General features: G+C 34.4%; 2 protein-coding genes across 2 annotated transcripts; both read left to right on the top strand.

Annotated features, from left to right (window-relative positions):
• The first annotated feature begins 4,065 nt into the window (after positions 1 to 4,065).
• LOC145033458 (mitochondrial inner membrane protein OXA1-like) lies at positions 4,066 to 6,998 on the top strand. The gene is made up of 9 exons (XM_078982065.1): positions 4,066 to 4,493; positions 4,911 to 5,001; positions 5,155 to 5,202; positions 5,581 to 5,639; positions 5,718 to 5,793; positions 5,879 to 6,010; positions 6,102 to 6,197; positions 6,404 to 6,458; positions 6,642 to 6,998. Exons 1-9 carry the CDS (start codon positions 4,102 to 4,104, stop codon positions 6,899 to 6,901), a joined length of 1,209 nt encoding a protein of 402 aa, XP_078838191.1. The 5' UTR covers positions 4,066 to 4,101; the 3' UTR covers positions 6,902 to 6,998.
• An 8,660-nt stretch (positions 6,999 to 15,658) lies between these two features.
• On the top strand, positions 15,659 to 16,491 carry LOC145033457 (ethylene-responsive transcription factor ERF021-like). Its single transcript, XM_078982064.1, has one exon. It carries the CDS (start codon positions 15,679 to 15,681, stop codon positions 16,207 to 16,209), a length of 531 nt encoding a protein of 176 aa, XP_078838190.1. The 5' UTR covers positions 15,659 to 15,678; the 3' UTR covers positions 16,210 to 16,491.
• The last annotated feature ends 3,088 nt before the right edge of the window (positions 16,492 to 19,579 follow it).

Below are 19,579 nucleotides of genomic sequence, written 5' to 3'. Positions count from 1 at the left end.
ATTAGAAACATGAACTTAAGAAATTCAATAAGTATTGTTTTTCTGAAAGTTAAGATGTTTATGAATACATGTCGAAGCTAGTGGGAGCATAAGTGTTATGTTTTATAATAATCATCATGATAGTGGGAGCATAAATGTTATGATTGTATGATTATTAAGGCAAGTATTGCATAGTTGGCAATATTAATTATAGAAAACAAGAGTCATACTTTGCAAAGTTGTAAGAGTTGAAAGGTTGTTTTGCTATAATTAAGGGAGAGAATATTATGCTTCATTTCAAATCTAAAGGATTAGGTTGTGAAATGTTGATAAATTTAGTCAAAGGTACATAGTGTGTTCTTAAAGTTTCGATTATGATTACGACATTCTTCTTCACAATTCGAATTTTGAGAACATAGCAAATAAAACATTATGCATCGTGTCCCATACGCTTCGAGTATAGGATCGATTGCAAATGATTTAATGTTTGACCATTCTAAAATTTTCCAAATGTCTAGCGCATTGAGAGGGAAAAGGGACTAGAATCGGTTTTGACTAAAATAATTAAACAACTATCAAAGGACAATCGAAGTTCGACGAGAATTGGTCGCTTGTGAGTAGTTGGAAGTATAGTATCGGAAATTATGGAAATGTTTCCATATTGGATGGACAATATCGACATCATTACGAATAGATAAGATTCTATTAAGAAATGAGTTGTCATATGGAAAATATGGAAGCGTGTCCATATTAGGAAGTAAATATTGAAAATCTATGTCTAGATTAGAAACTTTTATGCAAAAGGATGTTCAAAGGAATGTACTTTGAGTGAGAGACATCATATCTAAGGAATTGTCTTGTAACAATCTCCGATAGAGGACTTTGTAATATCATTGGCAATAGTCTTTGAGACTTTGGTGCAATGACATTACAAAAGGATCGTTGCATAAAGTGTTAGAATCTAGTATATTCTATAAGTAACAAGAATTTGATATTCTTACACTTAAGAAAATGGATTTGGAGTTGTAAAATGAGAATGATTGGAAATGTGTTCAATTTGTCTATTTCACAAAAGTAAGAACCATAGGTAAACATTGTGTGCATGCTAGGAGCATGAGACAAGTGTAATAATTCAAGTATAAAGTTGATTACCCGAAACGACAAATAATGAGTAATCAATATGGTGATAAATAAAACGTGTTTTGTTTATACTCAAAGGTTTGAGGCCATATGAGATTAGTATTATTCTTGTGTTTCACTTTGCATGTTTTGACTTCCAGAATAATTGAGTTTATTAAGAATAATCGAATTATTCGAACGGGCCACAGTCGTTCATATGTTGGAAGTAGATATGAATGAAGACTGTCGTGAATTGGTGTGTGGATTGTCTAGAAGAGTATTAGACATAAGCAAATGTTTGCTGCAACGTTCAGGAGTGCTTATGAATATGATTTGAGCATTGGATTAAACCCACGCTCACTTGGATCACTCCATGAATTGTATTACGAGTGATTAGTGAGACGATAACATCTTATATTCTTGAAACCGAGATGTGTGAGTTGTATCCTGCGAATCGGTTGCACATTGATAATATGTAAACGCACTAGTAACTTGGTGTTATAAAACATATTGTTGTGTGTGATTTGGTTAGTGAGTGCAAGCAAGCATTGTATCAAAGTTTATCCGTTCCTTTTATCCAAGGTAGGATAGAAGCGATATCTTTGGGCCCCTCGATGGTTTAGTGATGACATACGTAAATGCTCGGCCGGGCTAGGGCTAATTTGATTTGTTCAGTTAGTCTGTTGTCATAAATCAGAAATCGAGAAGTAGTACAAAGAGAATGATTTGAAATCATATCTCATACGATATCTAGAATGGAGGAATATATGATCCCTTATCTAAGGACACGCGTATCTGATATGATCAGAGTTGACAGCAGCTTTGGAAAGCTACGATTGCAGATCAGGATCTGAAGTCATACGCAGAATAGTTGTTAGACTTATCCAAGTGGGAGACTGTTGGATTAGTGTCTAAGTCCATAACTATTTTGGGATGTGCTTGACCCGATGGTGCATGGTCCTTTTGGGTTGCCTTCACCAAAGCAACTTGATTGGAGAAATGAATAAAGAGAGAGAGAGGATAATATGATTTATTAATATGTTATAAGAATAATATATTAAAGGAGAAATCATATTTGTTTAATTAATATTGGTCAATAATTAATTAAGAATTAGTTTTGTGATCAAATGTAATTAATTAAACTAGAGGGGCTGATTTGTAATTATGTGATAGTTACAAAATAAGGTAAGGATTATCTTATTTATATGGTGGACGAATTTAAGGTTGGAAAGCCTTAGAATTCGAGTATGATAAGGATTCAAGGATTATCTTATTGGTTGCTTAATGGATAATCAACTAGATAAGGATAATGACTGAAACCCTATCTCTACACCTATATAAACACCCCTAGGGTCATGAATTCGTGTATCCTTTCCCAAGAGATCCTAGATACGAATTCTAACCTCTCACCTCTCTCTTTATACCTTCTCCATTTGCTTATGGTGTTTGTGAGCCATTAGAGGAGTGACACTTGTGACTCTAAGCATTCCAAAGTCAATCCAAGGTGGAATTGGGATTGTTATTGCTACATAACAATCAAGGCATGTTCTTAAACCTAATTATATGTTAATGTCAATTTCCATATGCTAGAATTAGGGTTTATAGTCTTGGATTCAAAGCATGTACAATAGAGAAACCTAGATCCAAGCATTAGGGTTTGTATGAGCACATAGGATGTTCTTAGGAACAAAACCCATCAGAAAGGTAGGAGGGAAAGTTTTCCTTCCATTTCCTTCATTTAATGAAACTCGGGAGCACCATTCTCTCTTGCTTTCCTCTCATTTCCTTCCATTTCCTTTCTTTTCTCTCTTTAAGTTTAACTCGGGAGCGGGGTGTTAGAGTCCAAGTGGAATTTAAATGCTTCATGCGCCAAATTCTTCATAGTCGTTTTCTTGGGTCGGTCATATTCGCAAATTTTAAATAAGTTTGCTTCTACAAATAGATCACTTGTGATTTAATGTGACTTTTTTCAAAAAGTATAATCCAACGACTCTCTCTCTCTCTCTCTCTCTCTCTCTCTCTCTCTCTCTCTCTCTCTCTCTCTCTCTCTCTCTCTCTCTCTCTCTCTCTCAATTTCTCAAATCAAGTAAACCAGGTTAAATATTATGTTTTTATTTCTTATTGCAATTTTACTTTCTATGTATTTAAAAATGCTTGTAATTTTTTTGTTTGAGGGGGTGCCGCAACAAAGACTCTTAGGAGATAATTGTGATGTCTTTTTTATGTGTTTTTAGAAAATTTGATTTCAAACCATTATTTGCTTATACCGACTAAGTGAACAACCATATGATATGACTTTTAAATTTATGATGACTTGTATTTATTAAGGCATTTTTGTTTTATTATCATAAATTGTTGGGTCAAACATTCATAAATGTCAAATAATGTGTAATGTAAGGGTGAATATTTGGACCTCTCTACCGGATTAGACGTGAATCGGTCTTAACAGATCCGGTCCAAGGTCCATCAATTTCTGTAAAACAAGTTTAGTCCAAGAGTCGTCCTATCCGGTTCCGGTCTGATTCGCTCTAAATGCTCACCTCTACGGCCGTAATAGATAAGCTAACTCGATAAGCCTTCAATGGGTTGTACCATACACACCTAAAGTTGTACCGCCACCGGTACAAGAACTTGAAAACCCGGACTTGGACCAACCTCAAAATATTTAATCCAAGATCCATCAATTTGTGTCAAAATAATGAGGTTAGGTTCAATCAAAATACTCATCCCTAAGACTATAATGTATATTCGCCTGATGAATTACTAGTATATCTTGGTCAATAAGAAAAAAAAAATCATAGATGACACGATTTTTATATTCATAACTTAAACTATAACTATACAAAACGATATAATAACGTTGCAATAATTTTCAATAATTTTCCTAGTAGCCTAACGCCTTTTCATGAAGCTTATAAACGACCTGTGCTTCAATAATTTTCAATTTTTCATGCATATTTCTCGTAAATTTCTGTAAATCTCGATCAAGAGGAAATTCAATCGATGGCTTACAGGCGTAGTCTCACTACAAGGGCAAGACTTTTGGCTCAACAACGATTTGCCCCATCGTTTTCGTATGCTCATTACGAAGATGATCGTAAAAATCCACATACGGATGCGAAAGTAAAGGGTTTTCTCCAAAGTCGATCATATGGTTGCCTCGGTAACAACACGAACAGTTCGCTAGGGTTTGCCGGAGGCGGTGGCGCTGTGAGTTTTCGAGATCCGAGATGGTCTCAGTTTCTTCATGCACCGTTGACGACAAATGGGTTCTTGTTAACTAGAAATATCTCCACCACGAGTGAAGTTGCTGCTGCTGCTGCGGAATCTTGGCCACCAGTTGCAGTTTTGCAGCATGCCATTGATGGGATTCATAACTTTACGGGATTGAATTGGTAATGAGATAGATACATTTGTATGACTCTGTTAAGGCTACTGCGAACATACTTTGCATCGTGATCTGTTTTTAGTTTATGATTTGAGGTAAAAGTCACTTTGTTTTGATTAAAATCCGTACATAGCTTATCGAACAAACTAGAATCAATATACCTTCTAATGGGTGCCTTTATAGTGTAGAAGTATTCAAAAACCATGTTATACTCTGTTCTGACATAATTAATAAGCTTTTAATGACAGAGGCATCTACTGGCTTGTAGTTTGTATGTCATGACTCATGTATAACAATGAAATGTCAATGCCTAGTTGAAGTTGTTACAGTTCCATGATCGATCATGTTATGTGCTATACTTCCGATGCATATGTATATTGATTATTGAAAGAATTAATATTAATTCATTTTCTGTCACTTTCAGGTGGGCAAGCATAGTAATAGCAACTGTTGCTATTAGAACCTTGTTGGCTCCAATCACGATTAATCAGCACAAGGTTGCCTCAAAGTTAACTGTGAGCTCTACTCATTTGCCTAACATATTTATTAGTTCATACATTTGGAGTTGAAAGCCAATGGCAATATATGTGTCCTGAGTTCTGAGTATAATAGTATATTGAGTTATCTTGTTCAGAGGTAGCATTGATCTGTTGACATTTTGCATGCAGATTTTGGGGCCAGAATTGGAGCAGATTCAGCAAAAGATGCAAGATAAGGTATTTCCATCATCAAACTTCTTCTGTCATCTGTCATGTTACATGTTACATAGATGAAAAGTTCATGTTTACGCAGTTGCACTACCTATAAAGAGCCACCTTTGTTTAAATTGTAATATATTGTTTCAAAACGGAAGTTAAAGCTATTGAATAACATGCTTGTGAATCAATATTATCCTTTGATGCTACCACGTAACTTTTGGTCACGAATAATTAATTGTTGATGTAAATAGAAGGCTGGGGGACTTAATTCCTCCATGCATGTTCAGTGCTCTTAATGTTTGTTTATTGAATTAGACATGCTTATCCTTTTAAGAAGGTGAAACTCATAGGCCCTTGCTTAATTTTATTATTAAAAATTGTTAATAACCTTTTCAGAGCATGACTCCAACGGCTGTTGCTGAAGTTGAGGCACAAAAGAAGAGAGTATATATGGAGTAATTAAGCACTTTCCCTTGTTTAATCTGAGCTTCTGCTTGACATGATGTTATAATTGGAACTGAATATATGTGCAGGTATTCTGCTGCTATGTATACTCAATTGACCAGGCTTTTCATCCAAGCCCCTGTCTTTGTCAGCTTTTTCCTTGCTGTAAGTCAAATATATTAATATATCTCAAATGGCAGCTTCAATCTTTGGAATGTGTTGTAAGTTTTGAGTAAGGTGTAATGTGCAGATTGAGAAGATGGTGGAAAAGGTTCCATCTTTTCAAACTGGTGGGGCATCTTGGTTCATCGACCTTACCACTGCTGATGCTTTCTATATTCTTCCTTTATTGGCTGCCATTTCATGCTGGATAACTGTCGAGGTAAAAAAAAAAACATTGTTGTTAATAATTGTTTCAGTTGCCATGTCACCTTTTGGATTCCTTTGTCTTTATTGTATGTTGTGCTCCTCAGTTTACCATGCAGGAAGGTAAGCGTGGTGGTGTCTGGAAAAACATTGCAAGGGGTGGTGCTGCTCTTACACTTCCTCTTACAGCAAGTTTCCCAAACGTATCTATCTATCACATCACAACTCTTTTTCTTCCGACGTCGTTCTCACTTGTTGAAACTTTTCAGTTAGCTAAATATGGCTGAGTATGATTTAGAAGTGGCTTTGTAGGAATGAAATAATTGGTTGATATGATACAGAGGAAGTTTTATCTTTATTGATTTCCAAAATTACGTATTAATTAAACACCGCTTTCATATTTTTGCAGGCTCTCTTCTGTTATTGGATCACCTCCAACTTGTTCTCTCTTTTATTCGGACTCAGTAAGTTACTCCACTACTTAGATATATATATATATATATATATATATATATATATATATATATATATATATATATATATATATATATATATATATATATATATATATATATATTATATTTCATTTTATAATAGTTTTTGATCGGACAATTTTCGTCATCTTCTTCCTGCTGTTCTTGATTCAGCAATAAAGAAACCCTCTGTGAAGAAGTTTCTGAATATACCCATAATAGTGCCTCCACCGCCATCTCCTGCCACCCAACCTAAGCCCACGAACCACAGTGTAACTTGCTCATCACTTCCATGTCAGAAGCCGACTTCAGAAGAACGTAAATCTACAACTCAAAGACTATCATCATCATTACTCCTCAACCATAGGATCAAAAATCTAGAGAAACAACTCAAGGGAAGGAACAAGAACAAGAGGAAGAAGAGATGCCGCTAAGTTTATTGTTTTGACTTTTCATCTACCAAATGTTGCCTTTTTTATTTTTAACACTATATCAGTGTATTTTGCTATATTTGTAATTTATTAAAATTTCCTGCCGTCTTTGTTTTGGGCTTTCATATATTCACCGGGGGTATATTCAAGTACCATTGATGAAACCCATATTTTATTTGGTACTATTGGATCAAACTAGTGCAAAGACTTTTTTTTTCTGAACCAATCATATCCAACCAAATATATAAAAAAATTCAACTGGTTTGTGTTGAACTTACAACAACACTTGTAGAATAAACAAAACAAAAGTCAAAAAGAATGTTCTTTGTATATAAAAATGTTATGAAATTGTCTTATATCATTATATATATATAAAGAATCCTGAAACAGCTGGATTGATCTATAGATCATCGTGGACAAACAAAAAGTAATATAAAAGATTTAAGGTCAATATTTGTGTATGATCCACTGATCCACATAGTCATATTTAAAGAAAAAAAAATGCAAGATTTTTATTAAAGCAGCTTTTGCACACCCTCTCTTTCTACCATGCAATTCTTAGAGCATCTCAGGACTCCGGTGCATACCATTTCATTAGAGTTTAAAGAACTATCACGTCATCATTGTACAATCCAATACAACTTTCTCTTTCTCTTAAAGATTCTTTAATGAATATAACCTTACAAATACAACTTTCTCTTAAAGATTCTTTAATGAATATAACCTTAGAAATCTGTAAATATCTTGTACAATACTATTTCATATAACATTTATTCTTATTATTTTTAATAAAATTTTATTGTAATTTTCAGTTTTGATTTGTTATATTTTTTCGTATATGTTTATTTGAACAACTTAATTAACTAATTACATAAAAAATTTAATTTACTTCATTTACTGTAGTTGTTTATTACAATAATTGATTAGTAATTATAACTTTCTTTATAAATATTTAATTTATATTATAACTGTGGTTTCCACGGGTTATAACCTACTTCTTTAATTTATATAACCTTACAAATACAACTTTCTCTTAAAGATTCTTTAATGAATATAACCTTACAAAGTTAACGCATCAACATTTTATACTTAATGATTTTATATTTAATATAGAGTAATTTATCTATATCAGTGCCAAAAGACACATTGAGGGGGTGTTTGGCTAAGCTTTTGAAAGGGCAAAAGTTCTTTTTGGAAAAGTTGTGAAAAATCAGGTTTCTATGACTTTTCCAAAAAGTTCATTTTCCTTATATAAAAAAGTAGCTTTTATAAGATTACCAAACATCTTTTGCCTTTTTATCTTTTCCTAAAAGCTAAAAGATGTTTTAAAAGATTAAACAAACACCCCCTGAGTATTATTATCAAAATTAATTCGGATTGTCCTTTGAATCTTAAAAAGTTGCATGCTTATTCTCTAATAACATAAAATGATGATATTGCCCTGTTCTTTTTCAATTATTTTTAATGTTTTTGATTCATTTTAAATATTACAAAATATTTTAATTTATATTGTTTATTATTATTATTATTATTATTATTATTATTATTATTATTAATATTATTATTTTAGAAAAGGCAATGGGCCCCACCACATACACCCCACCCCTTTTGAATGAATACTCTCTCTCTTCTCAAAACCCTAAAACCTAAAGACCATTTCTCTCTTCTATCCATCAGAAACTGTAACATCCATAAAAATCATAACAAATTTAAATTAAAAAAAATCATTTCAAAACCATTAATCATTACAAAACTTGTTTTTAAAATAGTATAATATCAGAGTATCCCAGACACAAATTCATAAATGTGAGAAGTTGTACGATCACGCCTTTGCCTTCCCGCGATCATCGGATGTACCTGAAACAAAAACTGAAACGTTAAGCCCAAAGCTTAGTGAGTTCCCCTAAAATACTGATACACTGCAAATAACACATATACAAATAACATGTACTGGGTCCACAACTTTACAGACTGAATTACCCCTGGGCCTACAGTATGAGTCCGGCTTGCCTTTCGGGCCCACAACTCACATTTGGATTGCCTCTGAGCCTACAGTACGAGTCTAGTATGCCCTATCTGACCCTCAGCTCGTATCTGGAATGCTCCTAAGCCCACGGTACGAGTTTGGCATGCCCTACCCAGCCCTCAACTCGTATCTGGAATGCTCCTGAGTCCTCAGTATGAGTCCAACATCCCCTGCCGGACCCTCATATATATGGAGTTTGGCATGCCCTACTCGGCCCTCAGCTCATATATCTGGAATACTCTAGGGTTTGTTGGTTACTGCACGGAGCAGTACAACCTCAACCCATCCCACATAATATGTCGACATATAACATAACTATTACACATACAGATAAACAGATAATAACACAAGTAATCCTACTGACCTACCAAACTGGCATAGCAACTAGTATGCATAACTAACTCATACTCAACATAATACCAACTGCTAGGATATCATATCCAATGGGCCGATAGTGGTGCCTTCGACCTCTTAGTATAGTGAGGATAACTTGCCTTTAAACTGTCGAATCGAAATGATAAACTCAAATTCTCGAACCACGTCCATGAACTACACCACCTATAACTACCATAAGACCATTTCCATAAATTTCCAATTTACCAAAATACCCGAGAAGTCAAGTAGTTAATCATTGGTTAAACTCAAAGTTAACAGTCAAGGTCAATAGTCCATGTTGACCTAAATCATCATGTGCAACTCACTGAATCGTCAAGTCCCTCCAGAACTTGAGAAGTCGTGAATTGTAATGCCCGTAAATCAGGGTTAGTCAATTTAGAAACATTGAGTGTTAAAAATGACTTTTTGATGGAAGATTATTTAGAAGGATTAATCTTAACCAAGTTGTAGTATATGTAACAAGGTTTCCGTGCATATAAAGAATGTTGAAATCCGAGTTATAACGAAGAAGTTATGATCTGTCGAAGTTTAACGACAAAACCAACATGACACAGTGCGATGTAAATAGTGAATTTACGATAGAGCGATATTTGGATTTAGCGATCTAAACAAAAGTCGTAGAATACGCTAAACCGAGAGCGTGCATGAAAAGAACGCCCAAATTTGACTTCTTTTGAGGAAGTTATGATTTTTTGAAGTTTCGGCTTAGGAGTGTACAACCCGAAGTTCGAATATGAGATCGAGCAATATTTAGCTGAAACAATCTAAACGAGAATTGAATATCTCATCGATAGTAGTCCAACGGTAAAAAGATAAACGAAAACGGACGATGAAGTCTAAATGAAAGTTGTAGATCTTGTTTTTACCTACGCGTGTAAAAAAATAATGTCGAAAACGGAATTCGTATGCGAAAGTTATGAATTTCTGAAGTTCAGGGCGCAAAACCCCAAAACTGTCAGAGTTCACGATATGAATACAGTGTTCACGACGTGAACCCACTATTTATGACTTCTGGAGCCTGACAGACGCAACTTGCGATGACGCATGCAGTGACGACTGAACTCACGAAGTGAATATTTGAGATTCACAACGTGAATCCATAAAATCAGCCCTATAAATAGAAACCGAAGGGCATCCAATTTAGGTTGCTACTTTATCACTCTCTCACTCCCGATACTCTTTCTAAGCCGTATTTTAACCCCCTGAAGCCCTGTATCATCCCAAGACCCAAAGCAAGTCCTGAAGCCTGAAGATCCCAAGAAGAAAAGACTTTCCGAGCCGAAGCTCTGCCTGCGAGAAGCCCGGTGTGCGAAGTGATCCTGGTTTCACCGAAGAATACTACTTCTACAAGCCATAGTGCTATTCGATCATCTTCTGATCAAGTGAGTGTATAGTCCCTTTCATAACATGATTTTAATACAAGTATTGTTTGAATGTAATAAGTTGTTTGTTTATCTGCGATGAGTGTTGAATACGAAGTATTGACTATAAAATACGTGATATGTGTTAATAAGTTGTTTGTTTATTTGAGATTGGTGTTGAATGCAATGTTTGGTATAGGTTTTAAATAAGTTAAACTATATATGTGTTTTATATCTACTATTATGTTGGGGAAAACACAGGTAGATAAATGACGAGGTGCGAAAGATGATTAAGAATAATATTGATGCACCAATAGTGAATGTAATAATACTAACAGATGCGCTTAGGAATAATTTTGGCAGATGCACCAAATAGAGAATGTCATAATACTAGCAGATGCGCTTATAATATTGGTAGATGCGCCTAATAGTGAAAGTCGTAATCCTGGCAGATGCGCTCAAAGGATAATGTCAACAAATGCACCTAAAATAGAATGTCATAATGCCGGCATATACGCCTAATAGTGTATGTTGTAATCCGGGCAGAGGCGCTTGAAGGATAACCTTGGCAGATGCACCTTGTGTAGCGATGGATTTTGTACCAATTCCTCAGGTCAATCCTTAAAAATGAATGATTGAAGGATAGTTGATTCTTAGGGTAAAACATTAAGAATTAAAGAAGATAATGGGGATGAGTAATTTGGTTGATTGTTTGATGATTAAATATAATAATTATATTATTGTGGGTTGAAAACCCTATATGCTCACCAGGCTCTCAAGCCTGACCCTCTCAGTTTTCTTTGTTTCACAGGTATCAACACGAAGACTTATGTCACTGAGAGATTAAAGGAGATGTAAATCATTAGTGTAATTAAATGTAAGTTCTGTTTATGCTTATGTGCCTGTATTGGAACATGACATCCCGAGATTTCGTTATAAATGAAAATACATTTATTTAAGAAATATTTTTGATAAATTCTTATCATATTTTGTTTTGGGAACAAATTCCACAACTCCTTTAATCAAAGGATTACTCTGATTTTACAAAATGAAGCATAAACAAATTGGTTTTTTCTGGCCGTGAAATTGGTGATGTCACATGAATCCCCCAGTTGACTCGTCGAGTTTCCCTGCAACTCGCCGAGTCCATGTATGCCCAAAAGTCGGGAAAAACCCTGGCTGACTCGCCGAGTCATCCTACCGACTCACTGAGTCTATACAGAAATCCTTGCACGATAATCTTCATTGGACTCGCTGAGTTGTCCATGCAACTCGTCGAGTCCCTTCAGTCCTTTCTCCATTCAGATGCTTTTAAGCCACCTAAAGCTCCACATTACAGATCAAGCTTCCCAAGGCATGTTTATTACGTAAAGTTCCAAACTTTACGTGCATGCAAGGCTCTAAAGGCTTAGAATATCAAATCCAAGCTTATGATGGGGTTTAAATCAAAAGGGAAGGTTCATACTTGCTAAAGTTGGAAACTTTATAGCTATAGAGACCAAGATAAGCTCATATTAGAAGTTGCAACTTCAAATCCTAGCCCATACCCAAAAATGGTTAATATACATTCTAGAAAATCCCTAATCTTAAACATGAAGAGATCTAGAAGGAGGGAAGGTCAAGGTAACGACTTGCTACCTTCAAACTGATGCCAATAAGCAGAAGAGTCAGATCCACCAACTCCTCTTTGCACTAATCCTCTTATACTTCAAGTCTTCTTCTTGCAAATCACCTTCCAAGCATGAAAATCATACAAAATGGAGTGCACCCACGAATTAGGATTTTAGAGCTCAAGGGGACGATGAGGGGAGGCCAAAGGAGGCTAATGATCCTTTAAATAGGGTGTAAAACCCCAGAAATTAGGGTTTCTGTAACGCCCGTAGATCCGGACTAGTCAATTTAGAGATAATAGGGGTCAAAAACGACTTTTCGACAAAAGATTATTTAGAATAAATAATCTTAACCAAGTTGTAAAATGTCTCAAGGGTTCCGTACATATAAAGAGCGTCGAAATACGAGTTATAACGAAGAAGTTATGACTCGCCGAAGTTTCGCGACGGAACCGGTCGAAAACGACTTTTCGACAACAGATTATTTAGAATAAATAATCTTAACCAAGTTGTAAAATATGTCTCAAGGGTTCCGTACATATAAAGAGTGCTGAAATACGAGTTATAACGAAGAAGTTATAACCCGTCGAAGTTTCGCGACGGAACCGACAAGGTTCCGAGAAGAAGAGCTTTTTGGCTCGAGAACGCTGTTCCAGCGGCGCCCGGTTTTGAGAAAAAACTGTTGTAAGTGAGCTACGCCTACGCTATTTTTAATATAGCTTTTATTTAGTTATAGTAACGTTATTAGGAACTTATAATAAATACTTGGGCTATTATTATGGGTTATATAAGTATTGTTTAACGCTTATATAATAGTAATAACAATAGACTATTAATTAGTCTCGGTGAATATTAAACTAAACCCTAGTGGTAATGATACTAAGTTTTGTCGAGGGAAATTGTTTTAAAAGTAACGAAGCACGGTCTGAATTCAGAGTCACCACCTTATCAGGTGAGTGCATAGTCCCTTTCATCTTACACATAGATATGAAGTATTTTAATATAAATTATGTGCTATGTGTACCGGCTTGTGTATGTTATATGTGTTGATAGTAGCTAAGTGTGGGCAAGGCCTGTATCTTAGCTTTATTTTGGGTATGGCTATGGATTGATAGATTTGATAATACATGTTGTCTGTGTGATACTTATATGTGTTTCTTAGTTAGTCGAGTGTGGGTGGGGCCCAAATCTCACTAAGTAGTCGGTGTGAGCGGGGACTGTATCTCTAGTTAGCTAAGTGTGGGCGGGGCCCATATCTCCTAAATAAATGAGTGTGGGTGGGGCCTATTTTTCATAGGGTGGGGCCCGTTAGCCCAGTGTGGGCGAGGCTCATATCACTTTGAGTGTGGGTGAGGCCCGTATCTCCTAGTTGCATCTTATGTGTAAGGTATGTATTAGTTTGGGGAGACTTACTAAGTTTCGTGCATACAGTTTTCAGTTTTGGTTTCAAGTACTTCCGGTAGCAAGGGGAAGGGATCAAGATGACTGCATTGCACACACCATGATGTTTAGCCTTTGATGTTACTCTGATATACTTGACATGTGTTTTGTTATGGATATACTAATTATGATGTTTTGAGATACTATGGTTTCTGTTTTGATAAGATGATGTTATTAATTATGGTTTATTTAATGATTTAGAAATGAAATTTTTGTCATGATTTTTTGAATGTTTCAGTATAAACATTGTTTGTTTTTATTAATATGATAATATAGACATCTTTTAAAATTCTATAATTTCAATTGTCTCAATGATTTCTACCCGTGAGTTACTCATGAATAAAATTAAATATAGTATATGGTTTAATGATATTTCTATCATTGTAATTATCTAAAACATCAAATATTGTTTTTGTTTTTAAATATAACAATATAATTTTTGTATATAATTTTACTTTTAACTATTATTGTTGTAAGTTATTTCAAATAATGTATTTGGAAACTTTTAATTATTTTAATTTGGTTTCAAAAATTGAAAATTTTATTTGATGAGTATTGTTAGTTTCTTTGTTTGTAACTATTTAAAACAACAAACATTGTTTTTGTTTATAAATATAACATTTTAATTTTTATATAATATTACTTTTAATTATTTTTATTGTAAGTTATTTTTAAACTACTTATTTGGAAATTCTTAATGATTATAAAAAATGGTTTCATGGATTATTTTTGTTAATTTAGGATTACATTTAGGTTTAACATTATAATTTATAACTTTTAGCTATTTATAAAAAAAGTCTCACGATTTTTTTAAGTATAACTGAAATTTTAATTTATGTTAACCCTTTAACATGATATTGAAATTAATAATTTAACTATTTTACATAAAAAAAATTATAACTTTAAAATGATAATTGCTCTCATAGGACAACATATCTAAACTGATAAGTTAACTATAATATGTTAAAAAGTTAAAGTTATAATTTTATAAATAGAAGTAAAATATGATATTTCAATATTGTAATTTAATTGATTTATATGATTATAATGTGGTTTTTGTATTAATTTAACATTATCAACATATTTATAATAATTATTATAAAGAAATTGAAAAATCGAACGTTTCAAATATATATTGTGTAATTTATAAGTATATATAGATGAGTACCACCATTAAAAAAATAAAAAAATAAAAAAATAAAAATAAAAATAAAAAGTCACAAATGGCTATTATCACCATTTGACAAAACAAAATCACTTTTCCAATGGATATGTGTGACCGGGTATTATCCAAACTGGTTCCATGATTCCAAACCCCCGTTTAGTCGCAAAACCGCACCAGTTTCTTACACAATCCGTATCGTTTGTGCATCTCTAGTTCTATGTGACAATTAAAATGGGCTCTCGTATTATGTTTGACATAGTACCCTTTTTGTAGTAGTGTGTGAATATATGCATGTATGTGTGTACATGTGTTATATCATGTATACAAGTTTAGAAGTACATATGTATGTATAGATGTATCATGTATGTATGTGTATATGTATGTATGTAGACGGAACTTGTATATTGGAATGGACACCGCGTTATGATTAAAAATCCTGTCACCAACTGATCTCTCTGTTTTCCAAATTCGAAGTGCTCACTAACAAGTGCATATATTAGAAAACCCCACACATTCTTATCATAACGTGGCAGACACTCATTGGTCAAGACCAAGCACATAAAAATGATTATTCTGTTGATGAAAGCATTATAACTATGTTTGGAAGGTACATGGGAAGTTCAATAAAGTTATGTCCCTATATTTTACCCTAATAACAAACAGACCCCTGTCTCAAAATAATCTTAATTAACTGTTGGATCCACATGTATAAATACGTGGCTAGATTGCATATTCTCAGCATGCATTTCCATTTTCCCATATTCTAATAACCTATTTTAACAATGAGCGACACTCATTCAACCCATGGTGGCGGGACTTCCTCAGTCTACCGTGGTGTCCGCAAGCGCAAATGGGGGAAATGGGTGTCTGAAATACGTGATCCATTGACCAAATCTCGCATTTGGCTTGGGAGTTTTGACACACCAGAAATGGCAGCAGTGGCATACGATGCAGCATCGTTTTACTTTCGGAGAGACAATGCCATTCTCAATTTTCCACAAATGGCTACAGCTCTCCCAATCCCGGCTAGCCCCAGTGCTGACGACATACGGGTGGCTGCTCACCAGGCTGCATTGCTGGTTAAACCCTCCACAGCAGAGCTCGATACTGGCTCAGGCTCGGCTCAGTATGTCCCCACCAACATTGGACTTTCGGCTAGCGAAATCCAGGCTATCAATGATTCGCCACTTGATACCCCAGAAAATTGGATGGAATATAATTACAACCCGGGAATGTATTTTTCCAACGATGCAAACTTTGAATATACTAGTGACTGGAATGAAGTACCTGACGATTCCCTCTGGAATTCATAACTCGGTTACAAAATACCCAAAAGATTTACGTATTTCATGTGTTATGTAGGCATGATTATACACATATAATTATAAAAGATAGATAAATGAAGCAATAGTGCATGATTGCATGGGGATATTACGGGGTCTACCACTAAAACGACGGCTTTGTGACGCGTTCGTGCCACAGTTGTCGGATATATACTGTGCCGTATACTTGTAGCGTAATCCAAAGAGCTGCTTTTTGAAAGCTTTTAGTGTGTTCTGTCTGTGGTTGTGAGTCTTGTTGGAAAATATCTATTAATGGCATAAACTATTTATTATTTTTACTTTTATTTACATATGGCCCACAAAGAATTTGGATGAACAACTCTAACTTTTTAAGAATAAGGCATAATCACAAAATTGAGCAGATAATTTGTCAGAACTATTAAAAATGACCAAGATTTTACCCTTGACCATCGAATCGGAAATATGTCATTTCAAACTCATGATATGGAAAATCATTTGTTTATGCCCCTTATTTATAAAAAAAATCCTTAATGTCATACCCATTAATTCCATCTTAAAATGATGTTTTAGACTCTCTTAAATCGGAATAGAGACTAAGAGCATCTACAATAAGAAGTTTAATGGAATAGTTAAATGAGGTGTCAAGCCTACTTGTCATCCAATATATACAATTCCATCATTGTGAAATTCCACATTGACATTCAATGAATTTGAAGTTCAATGACCATTGAACTCTTCAATGGAAAAAAGGAAAATCTTTAAATTTTTAAATAAATATTTTTTTAATATGTTCCATTAAACTTGTAGAGTTTAATGCATTGTGGGATAAAAATAAATAGAATTATATGGAATAGTGAATGATGATGTGACACTCCATTGAGATTAGGGTGTACCATGTAAGTTGTTTAAAATTTTTGTATGTGTTCGGGAAACTAGTTGGTAGCAGGTAACGTTTGATTTTGAAGTGTTTTGTTGAAAGATACTCCATGTAGCTTTTGATTTTAGAACATTTTGTTTAGGTTAAAATCTAAACGCCTGTCACCAAATGAAGTTTTTTTCTTTTTTACTTGCATTATCTTAAAAGCTAGAAGCCACAAGCTCCCAAAAGTTGCGTGCCGAACACACCCTTAATGTTAGGGACGAGCATAGGCGGGTAGCTGCCTCTCTTTTGGCGAGAATCGGAACCGACGTTTTCTAGAAAGTTAAAATCGGAACCGCTCTAAGCAGTTCTTAAATTTTTGAAATCAGTCCCGAAACCGGCAGTTCCAGTTCCGACAGCGGGTAACCCAGTTACATTAATTCTGTTAACTTTTTTCGATAAAACTGCAATTCCATTCGATCCAAATCGAATCAATTCGGACCAAAGACGGACAAAATCGGACCAATATATAAAACGGTTTCGGTGGGTACCCAACGGGTAGCGGCTCCGAAAAAATGTGAACCGGAACTGGAACCGCTTAAGGCAGTTCCATTACTTTAGGAACCGGAACCGCTTAAGGCGGTTTTTATTCTAAAACCGGCAGTTCCGAGGCGGTTCCAATTCCAAAAAATGGTACCCGGTTCCGATGCTCATCCCTACTTAATGTACACGTAAAACAGTGTATGAAATGAAAACCCCGATCTGAAATGTAGAAAAATGTCTTAGTTTTTGCATTAGAATATAATTTTCACCTCAAGTTCTTAAACTCTACCGATTCTGTCACATTCACAACAATCCACCATGTCACTACAGTCAACATAATCTAAAGTAGCATCTTGGAGGTTATACCACAAAATTTTGTTGACAACATCGCATTGGACTTGATTTTGCGGTTCAAGGATTTCCGAGGCTGCTTGCATAACTTTGAGATCCCATTACTGGCATTGGAATTCGTGGACCTTCAATAGATAGTCATTAGGCAGATATCACAAGTCTTGATTACCATGTCTAGTAATATGAAAGAGTTCGTGAATTAAGTAGAAAGAAATTGGGGGCCCACTCCACCAACAAAGAAACAAATTATATTGACCGACAACCCCATAAATTTAATTTAAAGTTACATGAATTGTTTGATCTTATGATCTTTGTCGGTCATAGATGAGGACCAACATGCTATATACATGTATTCTTCTTTTCAAATTTAAAAGTTCATCACATTAATGAACTTTGTTGACTTACTTTAACAAGTAATTAAGGTGTATTTTGGTAAGGCGGTTTATATGGTAAACATCATATTGTTATTTTGAAGCCAAACTACCAATCAATCATTTCATACAAATACTAGTTTGTCATTTTCATATAAAAACAAACTTTCCATTTTCATTTATCATACAAGGACCTTACAAGCATATTGTAATTAGGATATTTCTCTTTCATCGATTAATTCTAAACAACATCAAAACAACCGAAACATTAAATCTAATGAAATTGACACATACAAAAATTAAAACGTTAATAAAAAAAATAACATATTAGACTATAATGTTTGCTTAAATTGATATTTGAACATTAGGTTGACAAGGATGCTTACTTATATCAGGGCCGGTCCAAATGTATATGGGGCCCAGGGCGAAAAGAAAAAAAATGGCCCCTTAAAGACAAATATAATAAAGATTCAAAAAAATATCATTTATTTTTTCACTATAAACACGTTCAATTAGCAATAACAATTAAGCCAAATTGTTTATGTTTTGAGCTAGTTTGAGTTTAAACAACTTTAAATCCTAAAAATCATTGAGGTAATAATTTTTTTTATATATATACTACATAACCCTTAAATTTTGGGCCCCTTGGAGACGTGGACCCTGGGCGGTCGCCCGGGTTGCCCACCGTCAGGACCGACCCTAACTTATATTATTTAGTTGCTTTCGTATTTCAATTTTTTTTATCATTCTACTAATTATTAGGTAGTCCTTCATCAAATCACTCAAAATACGCCTTGTTTGAAAAATACATGCAACTAAAGAAAAACCTATATAGGTTTTTACCTATCCAAGAAACTGAAAGCATGTCTTGAATCCGCCATAATAGTATCTAAGGAAATGTTTATTTTTTTGTCTGTACAGGTAAATTTGGGAGATCGAACCACTTGATCGAGAGTGCATCTCCATTCTTGTTTTGCATAAGGGGTCCACGAAAATGGCTTTTAAAGGGACGATTTACTCCAGAATATGAATGCCTAATCCACAAGACATGTATGAAATATGGAATTTTGAACAATCTAATCATTTTAGTATATGAGTCTACATTGGTTCCAACCTAAGCAATTATCACGGTCACCGGCCGCTATTTGAAATCATGGTTCATGCGGTGATATAACGTTTTTATATTATGTAGAATTTATGTATATTAGACTATTAATCAGTAAATCATACTTCAAAGTTCAACCCAATCTAATTA

Source organism: Lactuca saligna, chromosome 3 (assembly GCF_052625555.1).
Source record: "Lactuca saligna cultivar CGN05327 chromosome 3, ASM5262555v1, whole genome shotgun sequence".
Lineage (NCBI taxonomy): Eukaryota > Viridiplantae > Streptophyta > Magnoliopsida > Asterales > Asteraceae > Lactuca > Lactuca saligna.
Note: the sequence above shows the minus strand (reverse complement) of the source record. Positions and strands in the feature narration are given on the sequence as shown.

Coding starts and splice junctions, on each gene's coding strand:
- LOC145033458 (XM_078982065.1), top strand. CDS start 4,102: ATGGCTTACAGGCGTAGTCTCACTACAAGGGCAAGACTTTTGGCTCAA. Junction 5,640..5,717: donor AAGAAGAGAGTATATATGGA/GTAATTAAGCAC, acceptor ATATATGTGCAG/GTATTCTGCTGCTATGTATA. Junction 6,459..6,641: donor CTCTCTTTTATTCGGACTCA/GTAAGTTACTCC, acceptor TTCTTGATTCAG/CAATAAAGAAACCCTCTGTG.
- LOC145033457 (XM_078982064.1), top strand. CDS start 15,679: ATGAGCGACACTCATTCAACCCATGGTGGCGGGACTTCCTCAGTCTAC.